The following is a 12,493-nucleotide window of genomic DNA, read 5'->3' as shown; positions in this document are numbered from 1 at the left end:
GAAATGCAAGGTTGGGACTGGGACTAAGGTGAGGTTCTGGGAGGATTGGTGGTGTGGGAATGGTCCCCTTAAGGACTCGTTTCCGGTGCTTTTTAATTTATCTTTGAAGAAGAAGCAAGTTCTTTCTGTCTTCAAGAAAGTGGAAAATGGAGAGATTAACTGTGACTTTGGGTTTAGAAGAACTTTCAATGATTGGGAGGAGGATATGCTTGAGAGGTTTATTGCTATGGTGGAGAATAATTATGTGCAGAGTTCCTCGATAGATAAGAAACTGTGGGTAGGTACCTGGGATGGAAAGTTCACTGTCAAATCGTTGTATGTTAGCATTGCGCCAAGTAGTACAATGTCTTTTCCTCACTCTATTGTCTGGGGTGGCAAGATACCTCCGAAGATTTCGGTTTTCCTTTGGTTGGTAGCTTTAGGGAGACTCGCAACTCTAGACCAACTGATCAGAAGGGGTTTCATCTCGCCAAATCAATGCTGTATGTGTAGATCCCAGGCGGAAACGGTGGATCACTTATTCATCCATTGTCGGGTGGCTCATCACATTTGGTCGCACTTTTTTTCTCTATTTGGGGTAGAGGGCTGTTTTCCTCGATCAGTCAAGTTGGTTTTGGAATCTTGGTTAGCTTGGGGAGCTTCATTCTCGCTTTCTAAACGGATTCTATGGTTCCTAACTCCGTTTGCAATTTGTTGGGGTATCTGGAAAGAACACAATTGTTGTATCTTTGAGGGGAAGGTTTTTACGATGGAATGATTAATTCTTTCTGTTTTAGAGATCATGTTCTCTTGGAGTAAACTTTACAAGGAGTTCAAGGGGGTCTTCTTTGAAGACTTTGTCGTGCGTTGGGATAGGGTGTGTTTGTTATAGTGAGTCTAACTCGTTGGTCGAGCTCTTTTTTGTTTCGCTGTTTCTTTTGTTTTAACTTTTGTTTGGTTGGTCCTCTTTGTTTTGGGTTGGTCACCTCGACCCCCTATTTTCTTATCAATAAATTATCTTTATCGATAAAAAAAAAAAAATTCACATGGTTCGCTCAAATACTATATTGAGTTCGCTGAGCCCTATTAAAAGAATTCAGTGATTCGCAATGGTGGTTCACAAATCTGTTGGTACATGGTTTGTTGAATTCCATGTTCCCAAAATGAACTGTACCACAAGCGGGTTTGCAGTTCGGTATAGGATGGATGAATCCGATAACTTAGGTTCGGTCTTTAGTGTTGGCCATGACCAAGCAGGATATATTTTGGAGCCTAATGGTTCAGGCTTCCTCCCAATGGTTTAACATCGAGTCCCTCGATGTTGCTTTGTGAAAAATCCTAAACAGACTCAGCAGCCGAGTCATTACTATTTCATGGTACAATGTGGCAGTGACACATTCTAGTCAGGATTGACTCAACCATATGGTTTAAGGCTTGGCCTAAATGTACTAACATTTGGGTATCGACAAACAAAGATTTTAATAGTAAGAGATCCTTTTATGCTTTTCAGTTAAATCTTCTTTTACACAAAACTACAATTAATGCAATGCAATTGATTCATCACCAAAAGAAGGAATTGCTTTTGGGTACATGAAACTTATTCCTATTGATGTATATGTTTGTAGGTAGTCGTAACTCTAACCATATCATTACTCTAAAACTACTTTATTCTAAGAATTTATAAAAAAAGAGATTTTTTTTTTTTGAGTCCAACTAGGTTTACTGTTTTAGTAAGATATTAACTCTTACTAAGTGTCCTAAACCTTACGTTATGACATCCAAAAACATGATCTTATCCCACAAGGTTGTAGAGGACAAAATTTTATGAACTTTGATATATATCTATATTTATATATTTTATTATTTTGGGAGTTCCATGGAGGTTCGGTAGCTGTATATATATATGTATATATATATATATATTTTTTTTTTTTTTCACCCTTGAGTTTTAATTTTAAATTTGGGAGTTCCATGGAGGTTCAGTAGCTGTCCATTTTGAAAACCTTGGATGAAGCCCAATTTTTTTGTTCGATTATTATTATTTTTTGGTCTGAGTTTTTCCATGAAATTTAGAGGGCTGTGGTATTGGATTGCCAATGTGGTAATCCATTTGAACAAAATGACCTTTAGTAAGACTTAAAATCTTACTAAGTTAAGAAGGAAAGTTTTTTTTAGTTATAGGCAAAAAAGGAGAGATTTTCACTTGGTAATAACAGTTGTGTCGTTGTCTCTGAGTAAGAGAGATAATGTTGTGGTTTTGTATTGGGGAAGATCATTATAGCAGTTGCTTGATACTTGGGAAAATTTGCAAAATCATAGCAGTTGCTTGGCTTTGTTTTGATTCTTGTAGGCAGCTGCCTTGGCCTCCATTTTGCTCGTTATGAATAAATTATTTTATCTATCATTTATTTATTTATTTGTGTTTTTTAGTTCTTAACTGAGTCATATGTGCAACATTGGGAAATTTTACAGCTTAGAATGCCCTTCACCAAGAACTGTTTCAAATATTGGAGGACTTCACCAAATGTTAGGCTTGCATAACTATGGCTTAATAGCTACTCCAAGGGATTCTATTGTCTGCCTTCCAGAGTGCGAAAGCACCAACAAAATTGGAGCTTCTTTTGAGACACTTTGTGGTCGTCGATTGGTAATGTTTCTACATCCATCTTCTGATTAAGTTCTTAGTGTACATGTAAAATTTGTTAACTTTTTTATATTCTTCTCCATCTCATCTAACGTTCACAGATAAAACCTGCTGAATATGTGGAAATGATTTCATCCTTAAAGCCAAATCTATGGGTTAGTTTGGCAGACGAAGTGCCTGCCTGGGTTTCTGAAAAGCGAAACAGGACTTCTGTAGATCGAACCGTGCGCTGGCTTGATGACTGCATTTCTTTAGACCCGGTTAGTTACATGTATGCATTTGCTTCCTACCTTTAATCAGTATTATTGTTTGTGGCCCAAAATTCGGGAGGCTCAAGAGGTAGCATCTTCAATTGTTCTGTGGGTTCCACCATCGTGGACTCTGCAACCAATGGCACTGAGCTGTCTGAGTTATGCTGTAGATTTTGTTTTTGTTTTTGTTTTTGATGAAATAAAAGGAAAGTACAGAGAGCTACCAAAATCAAAGCTACGAATGACATAAGCTGTCCCATCTAAACCCAAAGTCTTCGAAAATAACCCTGGCGAACTCCTTGTTCAACTTCAACCAAAAGAACAACAGCCCTAAAATCTCCATAAACCCATGTGTGTTATTCTCCTTGCCTTGGAACACTCTATTATTTCTCTCCTCCCAAAGCTATGGCTGAAGGAAGAATAGCCCGCAAGTACCTCTTTTTGTGAGAGAAGATATTCAAGACCTACCCTTCTGACAACAAAAGGAAGTTTCTAGGAAAGACCCAATTTATTTGAAACAAAACTAGGAATGAAGACCAAATACCACTGGAGAAGGAGCAATGAATAAGAGTATTCAAACGAGAGGCTACATAGTGGATTGTAAGGCTTTCGGTGTTGACACCCACATAACCATTCCAATGCTCTCTTTTGAGAATTTGGATGCTTTCCTCTGTCCTCCTGTAAGTCTTTTTTTGTCATTTAAAGAGCGGTACTTAAGACACCCCTTGGTCTCAAGAATTCTAACTTTTTAATGGGGTGCAGAACCTTGGGTTATGCTTTGTTTTTTGATATCTCCTACAAACATTGAAAAGCAAAACTTATGATCCATTTGGATTGTGAAGATAATGGTGACATTAATTGAAACTAGTAGAGTAGTTTAAGAATTAGAAAAGAGAAAATTGAGAAAGTTCATGACATAGAATAATAATACAAGAAGTAGGAAAGGAAGGCAAACACATACGGGTGATACTTGATTAGTTTAATTGATCCCCTAACTTGAAAACAATGATACATAGATACTTATATATATGTATACACCTGGTCTAGAATGACCAATATTTATTTTGACATGGTCTGGAATGACCAATATTTTGTATATTCTTGGTGTTTTTTGATTCAGAACCTAGGGAAAGAGACACGTGTTGGCTGAAATTCTTCAACACAATTTGATTTTTAGAACCGTGATCCTAAGCTACCTAATAATATATAACTAACAAAAAACTTGGTAAAATTCTACTGAACATGGGCCCTGATGGATGTCAGATTGTGTCGTGGCACTTCTAAGGCCCATGGCATTGTGTTTTGAGGCCAAAGAGCCTGCCTTCTTCATGCCTTCCATGCTTTTGTCAAACTCGTTATATTAAGAAGTTGGATTATTTGACGTTTTGGATGATTTCTTTTTGCAATTTAGGCAGGTGGAAAATCTGTATTGGGAGCCATTGTTGGAGGATCTAGTGTAGAAGAACGCGTTCGTTGTGCTCAAGAAGTGGCTAAGCGAAATGTATCAGGTTAGTTCATCTCTACACGATTCCAAGTTCCTTATTTTTCTATTTGAACTTGTCTTTGAAACTCCAAGCATTTCCATGGTCAAATATAATTTATTTAGGTTGATATCTGACCATTTCAGCGTAGAGTGAGCTATCAGAATAATTAAGACCAAATTGCACTTGGAAAATTATTTAGCATAGGGTCTAGCCACTTTTAACCCGTTCTAGAGGCCTATGCAGATGTCCAATGAGCCCCGGAGTTCAGCCCATTAAGAGAATTTTGGGATATTCAAACTAGGATTGCATAATTTATATTTTTATTAAATTACTTTTCTTTTTCGAAGTATAATAATTTTTGGACTTACATTTGTAATAAATTATTGTCTAATATTTTTAATAAAATTTAGAGTAAAGATTATGTTACGCCCCGAAATCCCAACACAAATCCCTATGATTCATCAGTCAGAATCTCGAGGTGTGAGGTAACCAATCACACAACCTGTTAGAACATTCACAAGTAATAATACTTATGGAAAATAAAATATACGCAGCGGAATAAATATTTGACTAACATCTATACGAGAGTCTAGTGTAAGCGGAAGAAATCGACAAACACTAATATAAGTCAAGATCCTCAATCTCATAATACATCAGGTTACAAAAATTTCTAAACTAACATGTTTCTTATCTACAAGCAAAAACCGCTAGGATCTTCTACTAATCCTCAAAGACACAGTGGCTGCAAGACATCAATTTGACCCTCCTCAAAGACTTCCTCAAAGAATGGCTCCTCAATAGCTGAATAATCTGAAAGGGGAAGGATAGGGTGAGTAACGGGGGAATGTTACTCAGCAGGATGAACGCCGTTCTAACAGCGAGTCATACATACATGAGTAATCATTTGAACAGTTAAATAATGCAAGTTTTTCATAATGTAACATACGATAAATGTCTAAGCATACTCAATAAACAGTTAAACAATTTCAATCTATCATTTCTATCATTTAAAGTAATCTATGTATCTTTCAAATAAAAATATTTATCAAACATTACAAAATAAGGAAAAGATACATAATGAGAATACGGCGGTATACTCGATAAGAGAGTAGAGGAACACGTCAATATAATCGCCTCGGCTATGGCAATTCGTCATTCCAGACTTCCAATCTGACGTGGAATTCCATCATTATAATCTGATTTTTGTGGTCGGTCTAGCATACCACAGTTGGATGACCATTTATCCGGCTCAAATTGGGACCAAAGTTCAACTAACGGTGAGGTCGACTGTTTGACGACTACAGACTAACAGTGATCACTAACTAGCTCAGGAGACCCTTTGCGTCAAAGCCTATTAAGAGGTAATGCATGTGAACCCCGCCTAGCTTTACACTATACAGAGACCGCCTTTACACACAACATTCCCTAGGAAATAGGTAGGAGAAATTCCCGGATCTCATAAGTTGTAATATGCTCTAAGGTATCCCATACTACTGAAGAGCATATGACATCTAGCGTTATCTTAGATTGACTCACCGCTTTCGGATACACAACAACGCGTCACTCTTTATAGGTTTTCTACGAACCTTTACTAGTAAACAAAATAGTTTATTTTGTATATAATATATTATTATTTTTAATCAAAAATACAAATAAGGTTTGGTAGTGCTTTCCAATGACAATTATTTATTATTTCCATCCGTCAACCATCTCATCTCTCTATCGATCTATCACGTTTTACGTGACATGGCCACTATGTAGAACTGGAGGCACTGTCTCATCAATCAGTCGAGAACATACGTTCTCTCTATCCATCCATCAATCAAATCGATTAATCTATCATTTAATTTCCTACATATCTATCAAAGTAATTTCATTTTAAAGTAATTCAAAACTTATAAGACATCAACCAATTCCATTCGATGGCTTTGATTGAGTCGAAAGACTCGGAAAACACGATAAAACCATAAGACGTAAAAGCTGAAAATCTGTGAAAATTTGGCTAAGTATTAAAAAAAATATGATTTTTCAAAGTTGTCGAAATTGAAAAGCCCTCGACAACATGAGAAACACCATAAAAATTTTATTACTTAATTTAAAGGAACGCTTAAGATATCGCGTCTTAAAGATTGAGAGAAAACGTCGAATTTTATGTTTTGTTTTTGAAATCAAAAATTACATTTTGATACGATGAGATTTGGATATTAAAACCATTCCCAACGTTTTGAAGTGGAGGGTAAAACCTTATCTTCATAAAAAAAAACTTTTAACGTAATTGGAAATTACTTCAATGTTTTTAGTGAAATAAAAGTAGGAAATGGGTATACATACTATATAGAAGCAAAAAAAAAAAAAAAATTGGAATTAAACTCAACATTTAGATTTATTTATTTATTTATTTTTCTGAATTGCTGATTTTTTTGTCGAAATTTGACAAAAATCGATACAAACCTTATACTACTCATAAAATGTATAAAATACATCAAATAAATCAAATTAACTAAAATAAATAAAAAATAACTGTGCAAACATAATCCAATACGTTCAAATATGTATAAATGTGATGAAATAATCAATATATCGAAAATCACATGGATTTTCTATGAAATTATTGCATAACTAGAAGGTAGAAGGGAAGACAACTTACTGTGAGATATATTCGATGGTTGAACGGAGTTTAAGATCGCCTCCGGCCAATCTCCAAATTTTTCCTCTAGCGAAAATTGAATTTCTTTGTGTTCACGCGTTGTCTTTGACGACGTGCACGACTTTCCTTCTTGCAGCAAACTTGAATTGTTCTAGTTCGGTGTAGATTTGAGTTGCAAATTTTGAGCAAAAAGGGATGAGTTTTGTTTGGAGAGGAGAATAAGAAGAAATCAGATTTTTCTAATAGAATTTAGATATTTGTAATTTAAGTGGAATGTAAACGTCATTTCGGGAGTTATTTTTTCCGAATGCCGATTTAGATAATCTTATATTCTATTTCGGGTTATTTTTCGATACGAATCTAATGGTATGATCGGATTCCTCAAATTATATCTCTAAAGTGTCGTTTACCTATTTGGTAAATATCTAAAGCGAAACTCGAGGATTTTGTAACTTTTCCGTCCGAACTCGAATTCGAACGTGCTTACAGGGTAAAGTATGTTTTACGATCATTTTGAATCCAATGGCAAAGTCAAATTTCGTTAAAGATGGACAGAACAAAACTTGAGTATTTTACTTTAAGTCCCTTTGTTAGATTTTTTTCAAATTTCACTATTTTATTTTCTTGAAATATTAATTAGAATTCGGGGTATTACAGATTAATTCTTTGGAATCTTGCTAGGCTATGTTCCATTTTTCAAATTGAGTAGTTGATAAGTTTTTAAATTATTAGTATTTTTAATAGTTGCTTGATTAGTAAGTTGGTAGAATTTGAAGTTTTACTGGTTTTATAAATTGAGGTGTTTAAGATCATAAACTAGAAGCTTTGAAGGCTCTATAAATATAATGCAATTACTTTTGGAATGGTGTAGAATAAAGTGAGTGGTTACCCACCTAGAGAGAGTGTCTTTTTTTTGCTGACTTACTCTATCGCCTATCTAAACTAGAAAGTAGAAAGAGCAATAAATTGCCCATTACTTCTTTGGCGAGTAGCTCACTAATGCGGAACACAAATCAAGCCAACGGTTAAGGGTTCCGACAAAAAAATTGCAATTGTTTAGATTTTTACTTAATTGGGTCTAGATTTATCGTTTTATTATTCAAGATTATCTTAGATTAATTATAATTTTTTTTAAAGTTTTGAATTGTTTTAGGATTTTATTTTTATGTTTTTTGGACTTATTTTCATGTTTTATTGGCCCATTATCTTAGTTTAATATGTAGGGGCAATTTAGTAATTTTAGTTTATCTTTTATATAAATTTATTAGGGATGAAAAATTAGGAGAGAAAGTTAGTATTTTAATTTATTAGGACTCTTGGTTCATATTTTTTATTTATAGATTGTATTAGAGTTTATTTACAAGGAGAATGAATGGAATAAACAAATTACAGAAGTTTCTATTTTCTTTGAATGTTGGTGCATTGAACATTGTTGTTGCCATGAAAATTGTAGAGAGCAAAATCGATATGAGACACGTGGCGTAAATAAGTCGGATATTGGTCACATGGAAGATTAAATGCGTATCTCGATGCATTGATTGGTATATATTGGATTAGATTTTATTTGGTTAAGATTGTAATCTTATCCGAAAATGAAAAGTCCCCAAATTGACAAGAAAATATCTATTTCTAAATAATGATAGATTTTGTAGAGAATCATGAATGGTTTTACTTTCTTTTTAGGGTTTGACTTTCTATCTATATAAGGAGGGCTATTAAGTAGAAGGAGAGAAGCACCTAGGAAGAGGAGAGAGATATAAGAGGCTAGGTTTTTTGTAGATCTTGTAATGGTTTCACGAATAGTGGAATGGTATTTCAGAGCCCGGAGATATAGTCTGATTGTTGGACGAACCTCGTGAACAAATTTTGTTTTTTGTCTTCTCTCTCTTTTTCTTTGATTATTTTTCTGTGTGCTTTTTGATCGTTCGTGTACACCAATAATAGTGCAGATCGATTGTTAAGGGGAAATCTTGAGGAATCGACTACATTCGAGATTTTATCTTTACAAATTAGTGTCGTCTGTGGGATATCGGACGATTATTTTCCTGATCCATCCAGGATTGTAATTCTTTGTAGAAAACCTGTAGAGGGTAAAATCGGTATCTCATCGAGACCTTACACATGTCCCGTTGAGAATAGGAATTGGAGAGTAGAAAAAAAAGATTACGAAAGGTAAGTGGTATACAAGATGAGTCAATAATTCGGCTTTGCCCATCAGAAGAGTAGGGCATGAATTGAAGTCTGCCTTGACTAGCAAGGCATACCGAATCTAAGTATCTGTGCGATTCTTTACTTCGCTCATCAAGATCCGAAATTTTAGGAAAAATCCCATTATTCCTGGAATACATTAGGGAATGTTCCATTTTCTAAGTAAGATTCCTATGATTGTGGGATCTCACAAGATCAAATTCCGAATAAGGGGGAAACTCTGATTTTGAAGGTGGGATATATAATAGAGGAACGATCCAAGGAAAAATGATCTTTTCTCGGTCTTTGGAAATTAAGAGACAAAGGAGCAACATATTTTCTAAAATTCTAACTTGATAGTCGGAGAATTATTGGAGGTACCACATCGGTGCTAGCGGGATCGAGGAGTATTTTTGGAGCATCAGCAGAGTAGATCGAGGTAAGCCCAAAACAACTTCTACAATTTGGCACCGTCTGTGGGAATCGACTTCTCATTCTAGAAATTGTGTTCTTCGAATTCATCAATCTTCATTCCATGATGTTGGAATTTTTCTACTCGATCTATGAGGTTCTTCCATAGATCTACATCTATTACTTGTGTTGGATTTATTAAATGCTGACCAATTGTTTGGTTCTTGATAAACCGATTGATTTTTCCAATCAAATCGATAGTTGTTCAGGTCGTGAAGAAGAAAACCAATTTTGTTTAGTTGAAGCAGGCCGTGGAATAGCGTAGGGTTCATGCGGCTATCAAACACTTTGGACGGGGATACAATACCTTTGGGCGGTGATTTGATGGTACTAGAAGACCGATACATTATGCTCAAATTACACCATCAACACGGTTTATGAGAAACCCACTTCAAAGCATTGATAATGGCAAGTTGTCTCATATGAGGTTTTAATAACAAGAAGCTGGCTTTAGAGTGAACAAATGGAAGAATTGACTCCTAAGAAGGTAAGTGTACAAAATTTAATTTGAGCACTTTATCCTATAAATCTCACTTGATGCATCAGTGAATAATAGTAATACTTAGGATAATAGAAAGTTAGGTGCTTCATATGTACATCAATTTTAATGTACATTAATGAAAAAGGTAGAGGCTAAGGTGTGTATTCATGGACATCAAACATGATGTACATAGAAACCCACCTCTATGGATAAGGAAACAAAAGGGGAAAATGTTTGGCTTGGATGCATGTCCCGCACATCATCTTTGATTTACATTAAACCCTTGATGTACTAGGAGGTATAAAAAAGTTGTTAGATTCGATGCTAAGCATGTAAATCATGCTTGATATATAGGAACCCCTAATTTCTTTTTGAAGAATGATCAAGAACTGAATAGGGAATGTAATACCCTAAATTCTAATTAGTATCTCGAAAAAAAAAATAGTGAAATTTGGAGAAATTCTAACAAAGGGACTTAAGGTAAAATACTCAGATTTTATTCTATTTATCTTTAACGAAATTTGATTTTGCCATTGGATTCAAAATGATCAAAAAACATACTTTACCCTGTAAACACGCTCGAATTCGAGTTCGGACGGAAAAGTTACAAAATCCTCGAGTTTCACTTTAGATATTTACCAAATAGGTAAATGACACTTTAGAGAAATAATTTGAGGATTCTGATCATACTATTAGATTCGTATCGAAAAATAATCCTAAATAGAGTATAAGATTATCTAAATTGGCATTCTGGAAAAACAACTCCTGAAATGACGCTTACGTCCCACTTAAGTTATAAATATCTAAATTCTATTAGAAAAATCTGATTTCTTCTAATTCTCTTCTCCAAACAAACTCATTATTTTTTCCTCAAAATTTGCAACTTAGATCTACACTGAACTAGAACGATTCAAGCTTTGCCGTAAGAATGAAAGTGGTGCACGTCGTCAAAGACTATGCGTGAACGTAAAGAAATTCGATTTTCGCCAGAGGAAAAATTTGGAGATTGGCCGGAGGCGATCTTAAACTCCGTTCAACCGTCGAATATAGCTTAATGTAGGTTGCCTTCCCTTCTACCTTCTAGTTATGCAATAATTTAATAGAAAATCCATGTGATCTTCGATAAATCGATTGTTTCATTACATTTATACATATTGGATCATGTTTGCATGGTTATTTTTTATTTATCTTAGTTCATTTGATTTATTTGATGTATTTTATGTATTTTATGAGTAGTATAAGGTTGTATCAATTTTTGTCAAGTTTCGACAAAAAAATCAGTAATTCGAAAAAAAAAAAAAAAAAAAATCAAAATGTTGAGTTTAGTTCCAATTTTTATTTGTGTGGCTTTTCTATAGTATGTATACCCATTTCCTACTTTTATTTCATTAAAAACATTGAAATAATTTCCAATTACTTTAAGTTCTTTAATGAAGTTACGGTTTTACCCCCCATTGTGAAACGTTGGGAATAGTTTTAAGATCAAAATCTCATTGTATCAAAATGTGATTTTTGATTTAAAAAACAAAACGTAATATTCGACGTTTTCTCCCGATTTTCAAAACGTGATATCTTAAGCGTTCCTTTGAATTAAATAATAAAACAATTATGGTGTTTCTCATGTTGTCGAGGGCTTTTCAATTTTGACAACTTTGAAAAATCATTTTTTTTTTACACTTTAGCCAAATTTTCACAGATTTTCAGTTTTTACGTCTTACGATTTTAATACGCTTTTCGAGCCTTTTTATTCAACCAAAACCATCGAATGGAATTGGTTGATATTCTATGGATTTCAAACAGCTTTAAAAGCAAAGATACTTTGATAGATATGTAGGAAATTAGACGATTGATCGATGGATGGGTAGAGAGAACTTATGTTCCTGACTGATTGTTGGGACAATGCCTCCAGTTCTACGTAGTGGTCATGCCACGTAATACGTGATAGATAGATAGATGGATGGGATGATTGATAGATGGAAATGGTAGATGGTTATCACTGGAGAGTACTACCAGACCTTGTCTGTATTTTCGATACAAAGAAATTAGTATATAGTATACAAAAATAAACTATTTTGTTTACCAGAAAAGGTTCGTAGAAAACCTATAAAGAGTGACGCGTTGCTGTGTATCCGGAAGCGGCGAGTCAATGTAAGATAGCGCTAGATGTCATATGCTCTTCGGTAGTATGGGATACCTTAAAGCATGTTACACCTTATGAGATACGAAAATTTCTCCTACTTAATTTCTAGGGAACGTTGCGTGTAAAGGCGGTCTCTGTATAGTGTAGAGGTAAGCGGGGTTCACATGCATTGCCTCTTAATAGGCTTCGACACGAGGGGTCTCTTGGGC

General features: G+C 34.7%; 1 protein-coding gene across 3 annotated transcripts in view; it reads left to right on the top strand.

The window, feature by feature from the left end:
- LOC147401790 (uncharacterized) overlaps window positions 1-12,493 on the top strand; it is a 34,953-nt gene that overhangs the window by 3,840 nt on the left and 18,620 nt on the right. For all 3 annotated transcript variants that reach the window (XR_015178705.1, XM_086443204.1, XM_086443205.1), the window contains exons 2-4: window positions 2,452-2,626; window positions 2,725-2,883; window positions 4,286-4,382. Coding sequence is in view for 2 of the 3 variants with exons in the window: in XM_086443204.1 (XP_086299330.1) it covers window positions 2,452-2,626; window positions 2,725-2,883; window positions 4,286-4,382 (431 nt within the window). In the remaining variant the exon portion in view is untranslated. The remainder of the gene's footprint in view (window positions 1-2,451; window positions 2,627-2,724; window positions 2,884-4,285; window positions 4,383-12,493) is intronic.

The sequence above is a fragment of the Akebia trifoliata genome, chromosome 5 (genome assembly GCF_017979445.1).
Source record: "Akebia trifoliata isolate Shusen 1 chromosome 5, ASM1797944v1, whole genome shotgun sequence".
NCBI classification, from domain to species: Eukaryota; Viridiplantae; Streptophyta; class Magnoliopsida; order Ranunculales; family Lardizabalaceae; genus Akebia; species Akebia trifoliata.
This window is presented reverse-complemented; position numbering and strand designations above follow the sequence as displayed.